Consider the following 22,846-nt stretch of genomic DNA (forward strand, 5'->3'; position numbering starts at 1 on the left):
TAGTAATTGCTCGCCTCATCTTCTCGTATCTAAAATGTACGTATTGAACAAGAACATTAATTTCTTCTGCGTGCAGTTAATGCGTAGACTTTCTTGGTTTCGATGAGTTGTTGCTGTTGGCGCTCTTTATTAGCATATTAATGTTACTGTGTCTCATGTTTCAGTATATTCCTTCAGTAAGAGATAAAAGTATGGGCACATGTATGGTTTCGTGTCTATGGGCGTCCAACCAAACAAACGAAGTCACGCGGTATTTGAATTTGTGACTCTCAGTTCTGCAGTGTAGCTCTCTTCACACCAGCTTACCTCGCCTGAAAAAGACACGCAATTGAAAACTTATTATTTTGTAGCGCAGTTTGTCCGGTCCTGGTTGTATCCATTCTAAGTATGTTGTATTTAATTGAATTTGCTTTTTGAAAAGTTGAGCATCAATTGATTCTAATTCTATGTTTTTCTTCTTAATACTTTTTATACCTTTACTAATTTTACCAATATTGCAGAATGAAATTTATTGAAATAGAGCATAGCTACGTACTTTATTCGAAAAAGTGATGAAGATATCCTGAAATGATGTTATGAAACCCTTAAACAAGCCTTATGCTGAAATCACAGAAAAAATTTTACTGTCCACGTATTTCTTCGTTTCAGCAGTATTTTCATATCTTAACGTGAATTATGCGTAATTTTTATAAATTTTGTTTGTATACACTTAATAAATGACCAGTTTGATTTCTCAAATCGTTGCTAATTATGATTAATTCGCGATAAAAAGCATTCTTTAGATATTTAGAATCGGATCATGGACTCTGAACTGAGAACGCATATTTGAAATTTTTACTATTCTCTCATTCAAAACTCCCATTTACATATATTTTCCTCAAAAATCCGGAAAGTTTCAGCGATGTCAGCTTGGTAAGCATTGAAGCAAAACCATGTTAATTCAACTTATCTCCTGAAGAAGCAGTGGATACAGGTATTAATTTGTTTGCGTGATTCCAGAATTCTTTATTAAGTGAAGTGTCGTGCAATGGTAAGTTATGAATCCAATCGCAAAAATGTTCTGGTAGTATAGGTTTGTGTTTTGTGTGATGCGGGCCCTCCTGTTGGACCAAAGGTCGAGATTTCGACGCCCGATTCAAGCGTAAATAGTGCATATTTACTGGTGTTGAACATTCGAGAACTTGACGATAAATCAAGAGTGGTTCATCGCCACTCCACGGCTGACCACCAGTTGGATCGGAAATTAAATTAAATCAACCGCAGAGGTAGTTTTGCATCCAAGAGGTGGGATTCGAAGGTGCTGACGCCGATGCTCGGCGGAAAGAGATGCTTTCAAGTAATATCCGGGACTAAAGGACCTCGGGTCACATACCCTAGTATGTAATATACCATAAATACAGTAATCAAGGTCGGTTTGGAAGGTGATGGTAGGTCAGTTCACCTAGTGCTAAGCCCGACGGCGTGTGAAATTCACACATTGGGGGACATATCCTTTCCCTGTGCCGGCTATGGTTTCCAAGGAAGATCTGGTACCCGGAAAATCGCATAGCTTGGGTGGAGCTGAGGGTACCCGGAGAGGCTTGCCCGGGAATCTTACCCGGGCCCTTGAGTTTGTAGTTCAAACCTCTACCCCTTGTCTACCGCGGCCCATCCTAGTAGTAATATCCGTTGAATATCCAAAAATGTTTACCCATGTACAAGAATTATTGTCCAACTATATAATTGCATGGAAATTAACATGCATCATTTGATGATGACTACTTTTTCGTGATTACATAAAATGGAAATTCAGTTGTCATGAGCTCACCCCAATTGTCAATTCTCGTAAGCTATTAATGGCGGAGAAAACTATTGGGAGATGACATGGAGAATTGATAGCCGTAAATTTATTTGCTTAATACGTGACAAAATTATTATTATCCAGTTTCTTTTGGTGAGGGAAAATAAACCCAGGGCAAATTGATGCCTCGTAAAATACCCTCCATTAACTAAAATCCTGTCCATGATGACTCTAACCCTTCTTCTCAAGAAATTTTTTGTGGACACGCTTCATCATAAAAACAAAATGAATTTCCACTCTCCTAAACAGGATATCTAATTAAATGTGTGGGAAATTAAACAATGACGCTTAACAGTAGGGTTAAAAGGGAGCTCTTTTTTAGTAAAATCTGAATTGGATGTTGTACGGATTGCAACAGGTGGCATCTTTTAATATTTTGTGGTTGTCCAAGTGAGGGAATTAGATAAAAAGTGGCGACTGTAAGAATAATTTGGTTGGACATTACGGATATTGGTAGCAGATGGGTGCATATAACTTGATACGATTTAGGGTGGCACTATGCTTAGAGCTAGGTATTGATTGATTGTTTAAGCTTAAATCCCATATTGAAGAGGCCGCGGCCTATAGTGGAGTGCACAATTGTATTTTCTTTTTCGTACCATGCATTTTCTATTTTATGTTTGTAAATAATGCAGCCGAGTAATTAACAAGTGCTTAAATTGGAGTTAATTCTCTTTGTTGTTTAGCCCGTGTACCGCGATCACGACGGCTTCATGGTGAGCGGCCGAGAGCGCAGCAGGAGCCTTCCGTCGATCAGGAACAACGACCGCGATCTCCTGAACGTCTCGGATGGCTGGGATTCGGAGAGGGGCGACACCACCTGGGGCTCAGGGGGTCGGAGGAGGGCTAACTCCGAACGGGTGTCCACGCCTGGCCCCACCATTCAGAGGATCCGCTCTGAATCGGACCTCGGGAACATCGACAAGAGCGCCACTTTCGCGGCCAACAACTCGATCGCGCCAGCGGAACTGTTGGCCCACGTGGTGGAGGCCCTCAGCTGCGCCGAAGAGGAGGAGGAGCTGGAGGAGATGGAGGAGGAGATATATGGCGGCAGGGACGTGGTGGAGTTGGAGGAAGGGCGGACAGGGGGAGGTAGGATTGGGAAATGCTCCAGGTCCCTGGAATTTTTGTCAGATTTCTGTACGGTTGTTTGCGTCACCTAATACATGTTGGGGACTCAACTATCCAATGTGTGGAATATGTACCCTCGGGATATTATTGGAGAGCCATAGAGCTAAACAGCATGGTGGAAGACTCAGTGCGAGCATATGGAAAGTTTGCAGAGGAAGGGTGAAATTGGTGCGCTATACGAGAAGGTTAAAACACTATCGGGAAGTAAGAAGGGAAGGTCTGTGTTAACAGTTAGAGATAAGTTGGGATAGATAATACTTGAAACAGAAACGATCCTGAAGAGATGGAAGTAATATATATAGGGGAACTGGATGGTAAAGAACTTAGGCCAGCAAGGTTAGACATAGACAGAGAATATGATGTAGATATTGGATATATTATAACGTTTCTTAGGTCCAGGCATACTCGACGATGCGATAGAAGGGGTCATTAAGAGAAATGAAATTAAATAAAGCCGAGGGGGTAGACAAAATTCCTGTGGAACTATTAAAAGGTTTATGAAAATGTAGGAGGAAGGAGCTATGTGGACTGATTGGTAGCATCTAAGGGGAAGGAATCTGGCCGGAAGACTTAGTAAGATCAGTGTTAGTTCCTATTCCGAAAAATATAAAGGCTACATCATGTGAGGACTACGGAACTATAAGTTTGAGTTCCCACGCAGCTAAAGTTCTCAGGATCAACGATAAAACAATGGAGAGCAAGGCAAATGATTATATATGATCAGTTTAGGTTTTGAAAGGGGCATGATGCCATAGTAGTAATGAGATAATCAATTGAGAGGAATATAGAATGCAATCAGGACATATTTGCCTGTTTTGTAGATTTCCGAAAAGCATTTCAAAGACTGAATTAGGAAAAACCAATGAGTATATTGCAGAAAATTTGAATAGATTGGAGGGACAGGAGGCTAATCCTCAACCTGTATATGTCTCAGACTGCTCAGGTTTGAGCTGGTGACAGAGAGTCCAGATAGGCAGGTGTTAGGAAGAGGCAGGGTTGTCCATTATCGCCATGTTGTTCAACGAATATATGTGGAGGTAATGATTTATGTATGAAGCATGGGAAGAACTGGAGATAGGAATGGAAGTTAGCGGGGACTTTATGAAATCAGTTTGGTTTGCTGTTGGCCAAGCTCTAGTTTGTCAGTCAGCCAAGCAGTTGCTTGCATTGCTCAGTTAAATGAAAATTTAGTGCGATAGATATGGGATGAGAATCAATATAAATAAAACAAAAGTTATGCAATTTCCCAGAAAGAAAAAGATGATACTAAACATTAAAATAGGAGGGCAAAAACTGTAGCTGGGGACAGTTAACGTGTCTCAGAAGTGTTTTCAACCAGCATGGTCAAAGTAATTGGGATTTAAGGATAAGAATTGCACTAAGCAAAGAGGTTTTCACATGGAAGAGGGAGTTGATGACAGGGGCATTGAGTAAGGATGTTAACAAAAGGTTTGTCAAAATTTTAATATGGAGCGTATTTATGTACAATGCGGAAACATTGTCACTGAAGCAGGATGATAGAAGTAGATTGGAGGCTTTTGAAATTCGGGTGTGGAGAAGGATGGAGAAGGTGAAATGGACCAAAAGGAAAACAAATGAGGAAGTAATAGATAGGCAAAAAGAGGGGTTTGTTGGGAGAAATCCTAAGGGCTCTGGAAAAATGGATGAAGGGCGTATTGATTAGCAGTGGGATGTTGAAGACTGTAATAGAGGGGAGAATGTTAGGCAAATGAGGAAAGGGCAGGGACAGGATAGGGGTGTTGGACGGGATGAAAGTACACATAGATGAAGAGAGACTTGTTGTAGAGTAGCATATTGTGTTGTCTTTTGTTAGGAGTCACAAAATATTTATTTGGTAGTTGTGTCCATCCAAAACCTATCTTAACTGGTAGATTACGTGCCTCATAATCGGATGAAGTATTTTTATCAATTTCTGAATGTCCTTGAGTATGGGTGTCATCCATAATCTCAATTTAAAGTGTTCAACTTCTGGTGGAAGTTGATGACATCATAGTTCATGATAAAGTAGAAGTTGCCAATTTTAGCCGGCTATGGACCCAGCAATTTATAGAAGACTATAAATTTCAGTATCCCAAGTTCAAATAGCATTGTAGTTGAAAACTTTTTATACTTTGAAAAAGTCATGCTGTGATCCTTTTCTGAAATGAAGCAACAGGAAAAAATTATTCCTGCAAACCAAATACACTATGCAGCATGCCAGAGGTTGCAATTACACTTGAATTGCATAGTTGGAATTGTCTTAAGGGGTCTGTGAGTAATAAGTTGAATGTATTAGCCTCAGTGCTGCAATGTTATGTTTCAAGAAACTTCCCTATTCAGTTTTTCATTAAAAAGTGACTTAATGGCATTGTTACCGTTAAAACATTGGGTATGGAATGATCACATCTTTAGGAAGGACTAAAAACCTAGAAAATGAAAAAATAGAGATAACCAGGCCAAAATCATAATGGTTTATCTATTTCAATAAAATTTTACAAACTCTAAATGTGTTCACTGCCAATAATCATTAAATGATTTTTGTACATCATTCCACATTGCTTTTCTTTTTTAAAAAATAATGATAGTAATTTCTTTCTTATTAATAACAGAAGACTAGTATGATAATTTCAACCTCTCATTTGCAGAGTATTAATATAAAAGAATCCTAGTGAGTACTGCATACTACAGTATATATATGAGGTTTTGAACCCAAGGGCTAATTATGGCTGCATTATTGTCTTAAGGTAAGGGAGGATGGGGCTTCCATGGATTGAGTGATGATGAGATCCTGGAGAGTGAGAAGCATGGGCGGTCGAGGGCAGCCAGTGAGGCACCAATTGCTGAGGAGGATGGGGACCTGAAGGGTGGCAACCCAGCAGAGTGGACATGGTACGGGACATCAGCATCCAAGAGGATACACGAGCTGATGCGACTCAGGCAAAAAACGTAAGTGAAATAAATTTAGGAGTAATGAATGGTAATAGATAGTCATACTGCTCAAGAAGTCTTGCTCTCAATGGGTGAAGAAAATTTTCAGGAAAGGCTCTTAATTTTTTCACTGCACAAAATTAATGGCAATTGGGAGGCCACAAGTTCTACCTGTCTAAATGCCATCAATGGCATAAGATTGAGTTGAGCACATAGACAAACACTCTTCCATTATCATTTGATTTGAAATGTTTATTTGTTTATACTTTACTTAACTTTACCTATACTTTATACTTTACTTAACTTTACTTATACTTTATTATGTTCATACCTATGACAATGCAAAAGTTTATGGAGATATCAATCACAAGTCTACAATATTTAGTCTACGTAAATTCTATATTCCACTTTATGCTTTTAGTTCACCTTCATCCTACTAGAAAAATTATTTTTGTTTTAAGTACCTATCTTTTCTGCCTCACTCACTTTGTCTTTCCATAGTAATATTTGGAGATTATTCACCTGGTTTCAACTGCAGACCATATCCAAAGTTTTGATGTTGTTTATCTTGAGGTTCTGCTTTCTCATCCTCTTCTCCCCTATAACTAGAATCATTGTCAGGTCTTCTCTCTTCATCTATTTTTACGCTGCCACATTTCATTTGTATGTGTGTGTGTGTGCATTTTAATGCACACTTAACCTCAAGGGTTATAATGAGTAACCAAACATTACTTCAGATATATAAGCTGGCAAAAACTAATACACTTATGTTACCAGGCATTTTAAATATTTTGGTTTTATTTTTGATAAAGGTTTTGCTAATGTATCCCGAAATAGACAGTTCCTCCTACATTGCAGGGAAAATAATATAGATTTTTGTATTTTCATTCTGCATCATTTTGGTGAAACCAGCATTTATGCTGTGCTACTGCCAAAATATATTAGTTCAAAACAGTTTTTCAGCATAGAACATGTTAATTTGTCTTTTCAAGTGGAACGGAGAATATGACCACATTCAATTCCTCTGTGGAAGTTTTATCGTCACCATCAATGACATATGAGAAAAATCTCTAGTGCTCTATTCAGGAGACAAAAAGTTTTCTGATTCATGGTAATATTTGTCTTCATTCTTTTTCTGTACTATTCACTTGGTGCAGACATGTACCCATTGAAAATTGGCTTGCAGTAGAGCTTTTTTCATATTGTCATTGCTCATAGAGCTTCTTTCTAATTGATATTTCTAAGCTGAGGACCTTGAAAGAGCAGTCATAATGAATAATCTCGCATTTATTTTGATGCAGCCTCTCCTGTCTCTCCTGTTTACAGTCGAGGCTCATCCATCTTCCGGAGAGACTCTTCACCACCCCCTTCTACCTGGAAATCATTCAAAAGGCGAGGCAGTCGCCTCTCCTACCGCAACAGCATCGGAGGCAAGATTTCAGACTCAGAGATGAGCACTCCCCACTCAGTGATGTCACCACCCCCCTCTTCCCTCACGCCCCTCAGCCACCTTTGGATGCTTGACCCTAAACTCCAGAAGCGCCTCTCCACTGCTGATGGTATTGGCACTGGTGCCCAGACCTTCCACCGAAGGACGATTGCCGGTAACCTGAAGCACACTGGCTCACCAGCATTGCAGAGGAACAGGGACTCCTCCATTTCCTCCGAACCTGAAGTCATTTCCCCTGTGTTGGAGGAGACCTCATTGGCTGACTTCCTGCGGGCTCTGGACTCGCTCCACTCCCGCGTAGGTTCACCCAAAGCCCAAGAGGATGGTTTGGCTGGCAAGAAGACAGTCGACCCATCATCATGTCATTCATCCCTTCAGTGGGTTTCGGAGAAGGCGGGTGAAAACAATAACATCTTGGGGAGTTCTGCTGTTAACCTTGGCTCCCCAATGCCAATTTTTCCCACAGCAATGAGGAGGGCTTCCCTATTCAACAACAGACGTATTCGACGGACTAGTCTGTCAAGCACAGACTCGGGGAGTGTAGTGGGAAACCCAAGGGGTCAGAGTAAGCTTAGAAGGGGTAGCTTGAGATCATGACACTGGCCTATGCGTTCACTTCATTTGCCTTACAGTCATTTTGATACAATGGAGATTTCCAGTTAAGCTGTGCCATGTATAGAAAGCTTGCCAGATCAATTCTAAGGTTGGTTAACTGGTTGTCATGGCAGGGTTTAATGTTGATCACCTAGCCAGAAGGATCATTGCATATGTGGATTTCATATTTTAATTGCTCCCCTGACAATCAAGGAAAATTTCTTGTGTATATCATTATTTTCATCTTTTATTCCTTTTGCTAGGGAAAAATAAGATCCTCATAAATATGAATTCTGGTTCGGAAAGAATATCATGTTAATTAATATTTTTTAGCCGTGACTGTTTTTTATAATGTGATAATTTCATCATTATATCTCTACAAATAATGGTTGCTATCTACCTTAATCATTTTGCTATGTGAATACCTGCAGAATTTTCTTTATAGCGATATTGTTTTGCATTTTATTCAATATGTGAAAGTCTTCCAATTTTTATTACATCACAAACAGGTTATAATACCTGTGCAAATATTTTAAAGTTGTATCTTTAAATGTCAATTTATAGTTGAACCATGAATGTCTGGCTTGGTCAAGTGAAAATGACTTCATCAACCATTTCTTCCTTAAATTTGCAGTCTTTATGTTGTTTTGAAAATCAAGGAAAATTTTCAATGATACTAAATATCTTCATATATTAACAATCCTTTTCTATTCTAAGCTTGTCGCTTGGTACATTAAATTAATTATGTGTGTGAACTGCAATCTTGGGGTTATTCCTTGAATATAAGACCAAGACTTTATTAAGAATCAGGGGAAATCCTATATAACTGTACAATAGAATGAGAGTAAGAATTTATATTGTGGACAAAAAGGAGAGGTGATATTTGCTTTCTCTGGCTGAGCTGAAACTTAATATAGCAATCAGGTGAAGTTTGTGTTATGTATCTCACATCATCTTCTTCTGATCTGTTTTGTTTTCGACTTATTATTCAGGTTTATATTTAGCTAGGAATATACATACCATATCTGTGATTTGTTCAGCACTTTTTATACATGCCACATGTTCTTTTCCTCCAACTATCTGATGGACCTACTTGTAATGCAAAGGTTTATGGTTTCCATATCTGTATATCTTTTAAAATGTTTTTCAATATTTTTTTATTTTCCTGTGATTCATTGAGAAGTTTTCTGTTAGAAAATTGACACTGTACTGACTCACATAAGTGTTGAAAGAAATTTGGTCATTTCTAGGCCTTATGTGACTGATTTGATTGCTATTGGCTCCAAAGCATATAGCACTATTTAATTGAGTGACAGTGGGATCCCATGAAATTGATGAGAACTAACTTCTGCTCCTTTGCACTAAAACAGGAGTGGGAGCAATTGAACTCTTCCAATTGGAAGTACTTTTCAATATGTAGATGCTATGCATTTCTTCTTTTTATAAAAATATGATAGATGATTGTTAGGATAGACGATGCTTTCTTAGGTATAACATTTAAGTTTGGAAAAGCTTTACCTAAAAGCAATTCTGTCTTTCAGTCAAAGAACAGTCATCATCAAGTGCCTTGTACATGAGCCCCATTTTTGGTGAAATACTTAGTGTATTACATGCAAATTTAAGCGTTTCTACATTTTTGATTTGAGTTAAGAAATGTTATGTGGCTTGATTAAAACATTGGCTTAAGACATAGCAGCCTTGGGGTGAAAGTCAACAAGGATGGAAGTCAACAAAAGTGTTTCTTAATTATTTTTATGGCAGAGAAAGTCAAAAAGACAAATGTACAAATGAACATTATAACTTACTAAAAGGAATATATTCCAGTTGTTTTAATACAAAAAAAAATATGCTGTGAGATGGGGATATTTGAAAAACTCCTCTGGTAAATGAAAGTTAAATTTAATATAATTTAGTGAGTCTGAGCATGAGTTCTAAAAGTGTTCATCCATGTCAATATTTGGGGTGAATAATTAATGATATGAATGGTTTTGTTGTTCAAAATAATGTGGACTTATATAAATGACCCATACACAGTTGCTGTTAAACCCAGTGTACTTTAGCCATAATACATTTAGTTTTGTACACATATGTTTCAAAATATTTAATACAAAATTTATTTTAATAAAGCATTAACAAAGAGCCATCATTCATGTAAGTTAATCCTCATTATACTTTTTATCTTGTTTCTAGGGAGTTTGCTACCTATGGAGCTATTGCTCTTAAAAATGGGGCTATAGGAATGAAACCACATCATGTTTCATAAGAATTAAGACAAGATTCTTTGATTACTTCCCAGTCTACTATGCCCCAGTAAAATCATACCCAGTAAAATCATACCCAAAAGGACTATTTCATTGTGAATTCAGAGTTTTTCAGAGGCAGTTGGTGAAATAGTTACCCTCCACACCTTGTTCCTAAAAATGAAGATATTTTATGTTAACACTCTGAATATGAATACTATACCCTGTATTTTAATTCAATCACTATCACTGGTGCTATTCTTCTGTTGGTGCATTTTTTCAATCTGTATCATTTTTTCATACATGTCCTATAAACAAAATTATATTTCCTTCATTGAAAACATTATGAGAAATAATTTTATTGTATCGTTTTTAACTAAATACTTAGCAATATTAACATACCATTGACACTTTTTGTTTAGGGTGATCAAGTAAGCTAAGGCATGTAATCTAATGCTGGGTAAAACTGAATAATATCATCAACTCTAAGCAAATTTCTGACTGATGAACTGATAAGATAGTAATAAAAATTTTTAGTTTACTAGAAAGAAAAGCTAAAAGTATGAGCATACCTTATGAAGTTTTGGCTTTTCCTTTGCTTTTGCCAGCTCCTCCTCAAGGTAAGTTCTTACTACAATCTTACAATCCATGACACATAGCAGATATTACATATTCAATTGTTCCCAGTTCAACTTTGTGGAAATTCATGTTTATTAAATGAAGAATACAATGTATCTTTCCACTGTCCTTTATTCACGTACAAGTAGTTTCAACACTCAAGCGTCATCATCAGGTAGGTTTTCTGTTTCGAACAAACTATCTTGATCACCCTCACTATACACACCACTACACATGGCTCTTACTATGGATATCATGCCCTGGTATGTGAAAAATTTCGTATTCAACTTACGTAAAAACTCGTATTCAACTTACACATTATGCTTCCCATTTTGGATAATAATTACACAAAAAGTGTAGCCTTGGTAACGGTTGCATTGGATTGGATTTTTGCAATTCATTGTTGTATGCAGGTGTATTCATATTAAATACGTACAAATTACTAATGAAAGCGTAAATAATAAACCGCTGAAGCTGAATTGGACAGCTTTCTGTGATATTTAGAAAGGAAATAGTGTCAATTATTACTTTCTTTTAAACTGTGCAGCGGCCTTGATAACTAGGGCCAAGTCAATGAAAACAAAGGATATATTTGTTGTCCATTTTCTGTCGTCTGCTTCCTGTATTGCTTACCAGTGTCAAACCAAACCAATTTCGAGAAGAAACAAGGAAAGCAAAACTCAACTTGAATATTTATATGTCCACCCCATATGGATAAATAACAATGACTCGATCCAGTAAATATTTTTCAATATATCATCCTTGGAATACTCGGTTATTATTTATTTATTATTATTATTATTATCAGTCCAAATTATTATTGATGGAAAATATAAGAACCTCTCTCTTCAAAGAAGTGTGTAAAGTAATCTGGTTCCTATAAACTGAAAAGAGCTCCACCATAATTGTTAAGGTGATCGTATATCCAATTAATATTATCCCCAAATGCTGTTTGATACCGATCATCAATAACTATTCTCATTTCTTTGGATTTCTATTCGTCATATCAAATATTTCTCCTTGGATCGGCAGCATCATGTCGAGTATTTTTCTAGGCAATACTATGAACCACCTCCCACGTGATGATATTCTGTGACTTTGTTTCTTAAACTTCGGCAATTTACTACCAATACAGATAATGTTTCCTTGACATTAAGCGGGTTTTTGAATTTTTAACGAGGATCGTCCTATTATCCCTTAAATGAGTGCAAATCCTTGAATCCCTTGCAAAAGTTTCCGTCCGATGCTATCTGATTCGTGTTAAATAAACTATTGCGGTTTCCGGAGGATTGAAAGGTTGTCTCGCGCGAATGTCGCATTCGGACGAATCCGTGCGGCGTCATTGGCGTGGCGAATTTTCGCAACTCCACCCAGAGTCAGGCCCTTTTGCGGAAGAGCAACCTTACCGTCAACCTTAGACCGGAGCTCAACCACAATACCTTCAAACGCGGCGGCCCTTAGAGCCAAGCGCTCACCGGCGCAGGCGTGCATTACGACAGAAGGCCCAGAAGGCCTAGAAGGCCCAATTAGGATGGCTTCCATCCTAATTCTATCGAAAGTGCCAAATTTATAAACAAGGGTTTGGTTAAAACAATGAAAGTTAAAAATTAAATAGATTAATGATCTCTTAAGGCTCAACAAAGGCTACTTTATCGTGCACATTGATGTCACTGACCGGCTAAGCTAACAAAAAAAGTCCACTAGCCATTTAAAAAAACCATAAACACAGTAATCAACCCGAAGGTCGGTTTAGTAGGTGATGGTAGAGATCACCCAGTACTAGCAAGCCCTATACGGCGTGTGAAAATTCACACTTCAGGGTAGGGGGGCCAGTTCCTTTCCCCGGTACCCGAAAAATCACATAGCTTGGGTGGAGCTGCAGGTGCCCAGAGTGCCTTGCCCGGGAATATAACCCGGGACCCTCCGGTCAGCAGTCCAACGCTCTACCCACTGGGCTACCGCGACCCACCACTAGCCATTTAAGATATTTATTTAAGCCCCCCTTTCCCACAACAGATGACTAATGATGGCTTGCCTGTTGAATTAAAGATACTTCTAAATTGACATTGACAACATCTGCAAGAAATTGAAATTAGTAATGTGCTGCTCTGAATTTTATTTCCGATCAACAGTAACCCAAGCCTTTAATCGTTCTCTTTCTAAGTTCCGTTTATGTCATAATGAGTCAAACAAGTGACTAATGTAGAGGTTTTGAAGTTTAAATTTAGTGATACTGGAGTTATTTCAAAGGGTTTTATTTCTCTTTTCTTCCACTTTCCTTTCTTTTCGAGTATTAGCTTCAGTAGAAGGTCATCAGTAGTAGTAGTTTTGAGGGGAGGCGACCGACAGCTGAGGTCATTTGCGCCATAGGGGATGGATAGGAAAGGATGAAGGGTGGAGAGAAACCCGGCGTCGGCATTAGCCTACTCTTTACGAAAGGCGCCAAGGGGTCCGCGGCTTAACGTCCCATCCGACGGACGGCGTACTCACTCAAAGTGCCCTCCACAAAGCACCTCAAGCAGGGATCGAGATACCTCTGAAAAATATTCAACACCGCCGGGATTTGAACCCGGGCCCTCTGGGTAGAAGGTCATCAGATACGATATAATATTCTCCAGAAAATTCTTAAATTCAGCCTGCTGATATTCCTTTCTTGTCAATCCAGTTAATGCGTCTCAATTCCATGTCCTAGCCCACTTACCATGCCTTTTCTTTTTGAACCGGTCGCTGCACTTCATACCAACTAAATTGTGATGAGTCCGGGAACCTGTGCGATTTGATCACGATCTTCCAAAATCTTTTTCTAACCAGAATATAATCTAGCTGATACCTTTCAGAGTAACCCAGCATTTTCCATGTACATAAACGTACGTCTTTTGGGGTGTCTAAACTAAGTGTTGGTGATGTCTAACCCCTGTCTCATGCAGAACTCAATTGCTTTCTCTCCGCGGTCACTCCACTTACCTAAACCGTAATAGCCTACCTCATACCATCTTTTCCTTCGCCTACTTTTGCAGCCTAATCCCCCATCACTATAAAATGCTTCCCTCCAGGAATATCCGCGATTATATCTTCTAACTGACCGAATCTCCAATCGACTTCTTCATTTTTATGATTGCTTGGTGACATGTATACATGAACAATGACCGAGTTCGTCGGTTCTGCTTTTAATTTAGCTGGGTAAAATTCTATCCCTTGCTTGTTCTTTGTGGACTGCGATTCCTCCTACCTTCCTATTCAACCTCCCTAGTCGGCTCTCGTCCCTTCCGCGTTAATTAATCTATAAGAATTACTTCAGTAATCCCCGCTATCCTTCCATATAACCTCGCAAGTGCGTAACTCGATGATATACCTAGGCGTTACCCTCACTCGCTACCTCTTCTGTGTGAAACACATACGGGGAATATGTAGACAGGCCAACAAAAGATTGGCATTAAATAGAAGAGCACTGGGTAAATGTGATTAGCAGGCTGAATTTAAGAATTTTCTAGAGAATCTTATAACTAATCTGATGACCTTCTCCTGAAGCTAATAGTTGAAAAGGAAGAATAGTGAAGGGGAAGAGAAATAAAATCCTTTGAAATACTCATTGGGCTCATTTACTTCCATGTATGTTACGGCATGTAGTTGTAGAGTCATGACAATAACACCCAAGCCTAGATTCTCTGAATGGTCTCACTGGCTCGTTTAATGACGCGCGCGCATTTCTGGAGGTTCACGCATTTGCCTCGTTGGCTGGTGGTCTTGGAGGCAGCTATACGAACACTCGGCACTCAAAGCTTTCGGCGAGGAAGGGAGCAGTTAACTGCTGGACTCCAGTTCGCTCCAGTGCAAAGCCCTGACCAGATACGCGAAACGCGCACTTTCGGAATTGAAATGGGCTAACAATTCCCTCCGCCTCCTTTTCCATCGCCTCGCTTCGATTTTACTCTCCCTTGTGCGAAGCCTCCCCCGCCTTTCCCCCAATTTCCCCCCTCTTACTCGCCGACGGGCGTTTGGTCTCACCAGTTCGCATTGAGAGCCGGGATGAGCCAGCCGATCGGAGCGGATGGACTCATCGCTATCCCCAAGTTCGTGAAACCCGCGAGGACATCGTCGAGCTGCTCTGGAGAAGGCGAAGCGGTCGAAATCACGGGCAACTCTATATAATGGGTGAGTGGCGATTTCATACAAGCCCACGTGCAAACATACAGTGGTAGCTTAGACTCCTTCATAAACGTGTCCAGTGTATCAAGTCATTGTCAGGTTTCGATTATCTAGATCTTAAGGCCACTTTCCATAATTGACGGTTGCACGTTGGTACGTATGTAATCAGCATACAAAAACTATTTTGAAAGGTGCTTTGTCTTGCTGGCATCCGTACACCTACACTGAGCTAAGGGTTGCGTCCTCCAATTCTTCGTCATTTTAGACTATCCACATTTTTTAATCTGATTACCTTCTGATAACATGTTTTAAATACCCCTCGCTTGGCATGTGATTCGAAATGGGTAGGAACTGCAGATTCCATCGCATGTTAGGTGGGAAAAATTCATCGCGAATTTTGTAGTTCATTCATTCGTGCGCGACGGTTGCAGCCTTAGTACTATGGCGCTCGCCATCCAAGCACAGAGGCTGTGCGCTGAAATCTAGCGTCGGGTTTGCGAGCGACTGGAATGTATTTCCCGGGAATCTCTGTAAGGAAAACAAAGAAACCGTCCTGGCACGTTGGAGTTCGTTTAAATTAGCCACCAATTCCTTAATTTTGTCAGTCTTAAAAACATACTATATTAAAATTACTTTCTCTGGAGGTACACATCAGATGAGGTCACTCCTAGGCTGAAACATTTAAAGCTTCCCACGTCATTTCATTCTAAGCCTATTGCTGGAAAATCGGCGGAAAAAAGGTTTTAATTCTCGTGTGCGCACACGTTGAAATTTCGATTTGCGACGTCCAATTCTTCGTAGTTGTAGACGCTCCACAATTTATAATCTCATTACCTTCTGGTCTACCCCTCGCTTTGCAAGTGATTCGAAATGGGGAGCGACTCTAGATTCGATTACGTGTCGGTGGTACCCTCAATAGTATCGCGCTCTCCATCAAAGCACTGAAGCTGTGCGGTTAATCTAGCATCGGGTTGGCAAGCGACTGTAACGTATTCCTAGGAATCCATGCAAGAAAAAAAGCAATAATCCTGGCTCGGTGAAATTAGCCACCAATTCATTGATTTTGTCAGTCATGAAAAAATACTAGCCTGACATTGCTTTCTCAGCAGATAAACATCAGATGAGGTCACTATCAGGCTAAAACATGTCAAGCTTCACTCGCCATTTCATTCTAAGCCTATTACTGGAAAATCAGGGGGGGAAATGTCCACCTGATGCCGAGGGGAGAAAATATGGGTAAAATCTTAGAACTTAAGATTGCTCTGATTCTACCGAGACAATTTCCAAATACTACCAAATATTTCCACTTACTTCCCAAGTATTATAAGTAAGATAATAAATTACTTATATTTTGTCTTTGCAGGTAGAAACTGTGTAAACATTGACACTGTAATAGAGCCGAAAATGAAAGATTAATTAATGTGTATCTTCCACAAAAATTTGCATTTGCGACATTAGTTTCAATGCAGCGCCATAATCCTTGGGTACCTTAAGATGACGCCTAAAACACAGTAATCAACCTGAAGGTCGGTTTAGTAGGTGATGGTAGAGTTCACCCAGTACTAAGCCCTATACAGCGTGTGAAAATTCACACATCAGGGTAGGGGGGCCAGTTCCTTTCCCTGTGCCGGTTATGGTTCCCCAGGAAGACCTGGTACCCGAAAAATCACATAGCTTGGGTGGAGCTGCAGGTGCCCAGAGTGCCTTGCCCAGAAATCGAACCCGGGACCCGCCTGTGCGTTGAAATTAGATGCAGCAAATGAAACATTTTTTGGGAAGTACACGGCATTCCCTTTTCATTCAAAAATAAATTTCTACACAATCAAGCCTGGCATTGAATGTATTAAAGGGGAAAATGTTAATCAAGACAGGTCACTGCAGGAATATACTAGGGATGAAGGGAGGTAGAATGAATGTGGAAGGGAAGGATTTACTGTAGTGTGTGGTGTCTGGTATTATTTTTTGGCAAATTTGAGATGTGGTCTGTATTTTAGTGTCTTTCCAATACTAACTTTAAATTTTAACCACCGATGAACTAATATATTATTTACAATTTAATTTTAATACTTAGTAATATTAGTTAAAAGAATTTTGTCCCTTTTAAGGTGAAATATTTTACCTAATTAAAAAATCATTCCACAGTGAAAACTAACTTGTAATTCATGGAACCAATTTCTGGTGGTGGCAGAAGATTTTCAGATACCACTTCTTTAATAAGTAGTATCTGCCAAATCAAGTATTATAATGCAATTATTTATTATTGGAGGTGTGATAGCCAAGGGATTAGATACTTCAGTTTAACTCTGAAGGGCCAGGCCTGATTCCTGGTGAATTTGGAAAATTCCCAGCTTAACCCTCTATTTTATTATTTTTAGGGTGCTCCACATACAAACCACAGGCAGCCCAAGGAAATGAACTGCCTCATCTCAGTTCCTTAATTTTGGCATGATGCCCTAATTTGCCAAACAACTCTACAGCCGGGTGTCATGTACTCTGTCAAACTTTTCATTCACACATGCCTGAGGCCTTTTTGAGGTGAGTTGCACTCTCGTATTATTAAAAATTGATCACTAAGCTGATCACTATGGTTACTATTGTTTAATCAGTTGGTTACTTTGATTTTCTATTTGTTTTCAAGTTTGACTTTAAGTATCATGGACTTTGGTGAAATCATAGTACATACTCTACCAAGCTTATGCTGACTGGGATGTCATTTTCATTTTGGCTATCCAATAACATTAATAAACTTGTAGATTGGCTTGGATATTCCTCACCTTGTAATCAGCTGAATTTTATGTGACATTAACTAAGCAACATGGTAATAATGGGGGCCAGTTCCTTTTCATGTGCCACATTGTGGTTTCACAGGAAGATCTGGTAGCGGAAAAATCCCACAGCATGAATGAAGGGACAAGGGTCTCAAGAGGCATCACTCTGAGTCAAATCCAAGCTCCCAGGGCAGTCAACCAGCATACTACCCATTGGAATACCACGCACCCTACTTAGTGTGTAATATATTTTGAAATGATTGAAGTGAAACCTAATTTCAGTGACAACAGAAATAGATTTAATTCCTCCACTTCATTTATCAAAAGTATTTTTATCCAGAGCAAAAGTTTTGTCAGGAACTTGATCAATTTCTCTAGGAGATAGATAAATCCTTATGAAAGCTAATGAAAATTTAAATTAATCTAAATGATGTGAATGTGCCATGTTATAGCTGCTCTTATCATTCTTTAATCTTTCCTGTTTATTGAAAATTACTTTGAAAAGAATCACCTCCTGCAAGATGGGTTAATTGTTATGTCAATTTTGGCCTAGTCCCTTCTCATAAAATGCATTTTGACAAACATCAATAGAAAAATACAAAAATCACCAAAGGTTAATCAACTAAGTAAATTTTTACACTTTCAAAACTATGAATATATCAAAGTCTCAGCATACATATGTACTAGTATTGCAAAAGGGCACAGGTCCTTGCATTGAAACGTGCAAAATCTTACACTCATCGCCGGGTCATGTAGAGTGGATGGGTTTTTCCCCCTCTTTCATTCTTGTCTCCCTTCTCTCTCGTCCTAAATCCTCCTTCCTCACATTCCCTCCCTGTCCTAGGCTGGTGTCAAATTCTCGTCTTCCAGCTCTTCATTCCCTGAATTCCTCCATCTCGCTTTTTTTCCTTTATATCTTTCTTCTCTTCCAGGCAGCCTTCCTTCTCTCAAATGGGGCATGAGTGGACATCTCTGGAAGCAATCTGTTCGAGGTGGATGAGGCAAGACGAGGAGTGAATGTTGAGTGAGGGAAGATTGAGCCACTCCAGTGTGTCAATGGAATTACTGGATGCTGCTCCACGTATTCCAGGTGGGCTTGAATGAGTTTCATCAACTCTGACCATTGATTTATATCTTTATAATCAAGCCGAAGGAATTTTTTTAAAGATGGCTTTGATTGTACAGCTCACGATTAACTCTCTTAGGCCACATGAAACTCTAGAATCAGTGAATGGGGTCATTCAAATCATATCTGCCCTATATTTATTATAATTTTCCTAAACTTTTGAATACCACATAATTCCCTTTTTAATTTCAGATATCTCCAAATATATCGACCAGGATTTCATTCTGGGGACCACTTAACAGTATGTAAAATTTTGGTATTCTAGACTACCACGTGCCATCAGTCTATTAGGAATAGTAATGTCATATGTATATCAACTGTTTGGAGCAGTTACTTAGCAAGGAAAGGTCCAGGCATATAAGTTGTGGATTCTCTTTTTAAGTACTTGAGTTATAATTCATTCTAAGTAAAGATAATTACTGTTAGTAAAGTTGTGTTATTTATAATTGATTTCAATTACTTGCGTAATCCCTACTTGAGTAATCCCTACTTGGGTAATCCCTATTCGGGTGCCATATGCTATAATCGAGTAGTCTATTCATCAAATGGAGCATTAAATTGTATGACCCCTTGGCATCTCTCCCTTATGGTAGACTAATACTGACAATGGTGTACTCTCCCCACCTCCATTCCCAGATTGATATCTCAGGAATGAGAAGTTTCATGAACTTCTACCTCCAACATCGGTCATGGAGACAAAATTACTCTGTGATCCTTATGTTTGCTTTCCTTCAAATGATTAATGAGGCTAAAAATGAAATATTTCTATCAGGTCTAAGATGTACTTAAATTACCACTAATTTAACGTAACTTATCCATTGTGTGTCCAGTATCCTATCTCTGCAAGTTATGCAGCATGTACTTCTAGGGGATCAAGATGGTGCGGTGGCAAACGTACTGGCTTCCAACCCAGATGGCCCGGGTTCAAATCCTGGCAGTGTTGAATATTTTTCAGAGATATCTCGATCCCTACTTGAGGTGCTTTGTGGAGGGCACTTTGAGTGAGTACGCCGTGCGTCGGATGGGATGTTAAGCTGCGGACCCCTTGGCACCATTTGTTTAAGAGTAGGCTAATGCCAACGCCGGGTTTCTCTCCACCCTTCATCCTTTCCTGTTCATCCCCTATGGTGCAAATGACCTCAGCTGTCGGTCGCCTCCCCTAAATACTACTACTATGAACTTCTACTTCCAAAATTGGTCATGTCGATGAATGTACTCTGTGATCCTTATGTTTGCTTTTCTTCAAATGATCAAGAAGCTTAAAATGAAATATTTCAGATATTTCTATCAGATCTGAGATGTCTCACATCCAGTGTGCCTATCTGTCCAAGTTATGCAGCTTCTTTGTCACTAGGACTCTGTCAGCCCAAATATATGTACTGAGTGATAGCTTGCGCCATGGTTTGTACCATTCCACCATCCTTTTATTACTATGTACAAAATATTTCCACATTATTATGCAATGTTCAGGTACATGTGAGCACATGTGAACAAATGTGCCTACCACTGCATGAATACAAATATAGATTCACACAAAAAATATAACTGGGAGAGGTGCAGTACTTATTTGTACTTGTTTTAAGTATTTTGTAATCATCTTGGGAAAGATATTCTGGAAATAATTTTAATGAACAAATCATAGCCTGGGAGTAAATCAAAATTTAATGAATTTTCATAATAATGTTGCATTTCATAATCATTGAAAATAGTGTTACTGACAAACAAAGTAATCAGTATGTAGTCGTATCAAAAATTAAAAAAGTTTTAATGGTAAATTACTTTCATATAGGTATTGAACAATTTAGAGAAAAATTCAAAACATTCCATTCATATCCATCATATCAATCTGCATTTGAAAATCTTACTTTTCTTACTATATTTAGTCTTATATTTATTTATCTTGACCAAATTCAATTAATTATCTGCCATCCAGTTTTGATGCCAAGTACAGAAAAAGTAAAAGTAATAATAGTTTAACCAAACAGATCCACAAAAAGGGAGATTTTTCAATTAAATTTTAGAGTTCCAGAATTTTTTCTTCGGTGCCTTAAACCCCAAACTGTTCATGTAGTCGAATGATACCTTTTTCGATCACAAACACCCCCATGCTTGAACGGACTGCACTTTGGATGGAACTGTTTTGTGATGTATGCAACATTTCCTATTTGTCATCAGCATAACTTTGGTGTCACCATTTTAATTCTCTCAACTGAAAGAAGCCGCTCATCGATATGTATGCAACCATTAGAAGTCTGCTGAGCTGAGGAGAGGAGAGAAGAGAGCAAGATTCACACAGCAAGTAATGATGTAAGCTATTTTAAATCTTTATATATTTTATCCCTTCTGTGAAAATTCGGAGACATTTGACTTAAAGATCATTGCAGTACTTCTACAAGAAGTAAATAGTAAGCGTTATATGTAGTTAGTGGCATGTCTCAAGCCAAATATTACTGTTTGTTCTTCAATAAATTGAAAACATTTCATTTTATTACTTAATTTTTGAATGACTTTTTTCTTCTTCCTCTAATGAATCTTTCAATTAAAGAAAAACTTTTCCAAATGAATCTCATATTTCCCTTTATTTGGTTGGATGCGAGTCATCTAATGAGCTCTGTGAAATATTCCTTGAAATTTGGCATAAATTCAAGTTAGAACACAGGTGTGGTACGGTCTTAGTCTTTTGATTTCTTTTAAAAAAACACTACAAACCTTATGTAGATTGAGGGATTGTGGATAGGGTGTTTTCTCTCCAATGAGTTCAAGGATTGTTGGGGCACTTTTTCAAAGGAATAAAGGAGCTGGTTTAGGTTAATTATTTTTAAAAAAGTTAAAAAAATCAGGGTACTTATTAAATTCAATTCATGGACCCATATTAATGATGTGAAGATGGTGTCTCCAGTTTTCCATGGTTATGGCCATTTGAATTTTCACTGCCATGAAAGTTTGTGGGCAATCTCCTATTTGTATATTTCTGTGGCTGCCATGATAAGTTCAAGTTAGAATTGCATATTCATTTTGCCTCTGATATTACGTGTTCAGCAAAGGCCACTCCACACAAATTATGCAATCACTAACAAAGATAACTGCTTGTTATTTCAATGTCTCCCTTGTGTCAATGTAAATGACAGCCGAGTTCTGTATGAATGGACAATGTGAAACTTGCCACATCATCATCTCACCTAGCAAATGCCTCCTGCGATGATTTTAATTGTAAAATTCTTTGGATTAAATGCAAAACTGATTTTAGACCAGATAGACCAAAGCAGGAAAGGAAAAATAATTCATCATTCCCCAGTCATTGCCTAGCCCTCTGTTACAGCAATTAACACCTTAAACCCTTCTGTTACCCATTTCCTTACCTCTCTGTATTGGCCCTATCTCCACGTCTTTCTTTCAAATCTTTCAAGTCATATTGTCCAAGAAAGTCAGTTCACCTGCTGCAGAATCTCACTGAAAGGTAATTGATAATGAACAAGATGTTTTGTGTTTCAAGTGATGCGTTCTTGAACTCGCATGCCTGCATTGAAAGCAATAATTAACTATGGCTAATTTCTTTTTGAAATTTCACTGTTATCAAAAACTCCTATCTTACAGACATTTACACAACTTGCCTGGATTGAAAATCAGTACTTTATCTGAGTTGAGAGAATTATTCAATATTGCCTAACCAAAAGGATCATTGAGTTACAAACGAGTTATGTCTCATGACCTAGATAATAAGATTCTCATGGAGCCATGGATCGTGACCTAAAATGGGTCTTTGAAGTGTTTTATGTGGGATTGTCAGCTGAAATACACTAAATATTATAATGGTTTCTGAGCAATTTGTATTTCAATCAGCATCATGGTTTGAATAGTATCATAATTTAAATAATCAATAAAACCCATTAAGACAACCCCGATTGCAAATTTTCTGTCACTTCTAAAAGGGAAACCAGTTCTTCCTTTGTCCAAAAAATGAGCACCTTGGATATATCCTCCAAAAGTGTTCTTATCGCTAGGAAT

General features: G+C 38.6%; 1 protein-coding gene across 1 annotated transcript in view; it reads left to right on the plus strand.

Moving 5' to 3' along the window:
- The window catches only part of Ork1 (open rectifier K[+] channel 1), a 156,050-nt gene extending 145,975 nt beyond the window's left edge, over positions 1–10,075 (plus strand). Inside the window, exons 6-8 of the mRNA XM_071585606.1 lie at positions 2,527–2,932; positions 5,716–5,917; positions 7,226–10,075. Of these exons, the coding sequence (XP_071441707.1) occupies positions 2,527–2,932; positions 5,716–5,917; positions 7,226–7,946 (1,329 nt within the window). The 3' untranslated portion in view covers positions 7,947–10,075. The remainder of the gene's footprint in view (positions 1–2,526; positions 2,933–5,715; positions 5,918–7,225) is intronic.
- Positions 10,076–22,846: the final 12,771 nt, after the last annotated feature.

Source organism: Hetaerina americana, unplaced genomic scaffold (assembly GCF_022747635.1).
Source record: "Hetaerina americana unplaced genomic scaffold, ioHetAmer1.1.p SCAF_2, whole genome shotgun sequence".
Classification (NCBI taxonomy): Eukaryota; Metazoa; Arthropoda; class Insecta; order Odonata; family Calopterygidae; genus Hetaerina; species Hetaerina americana.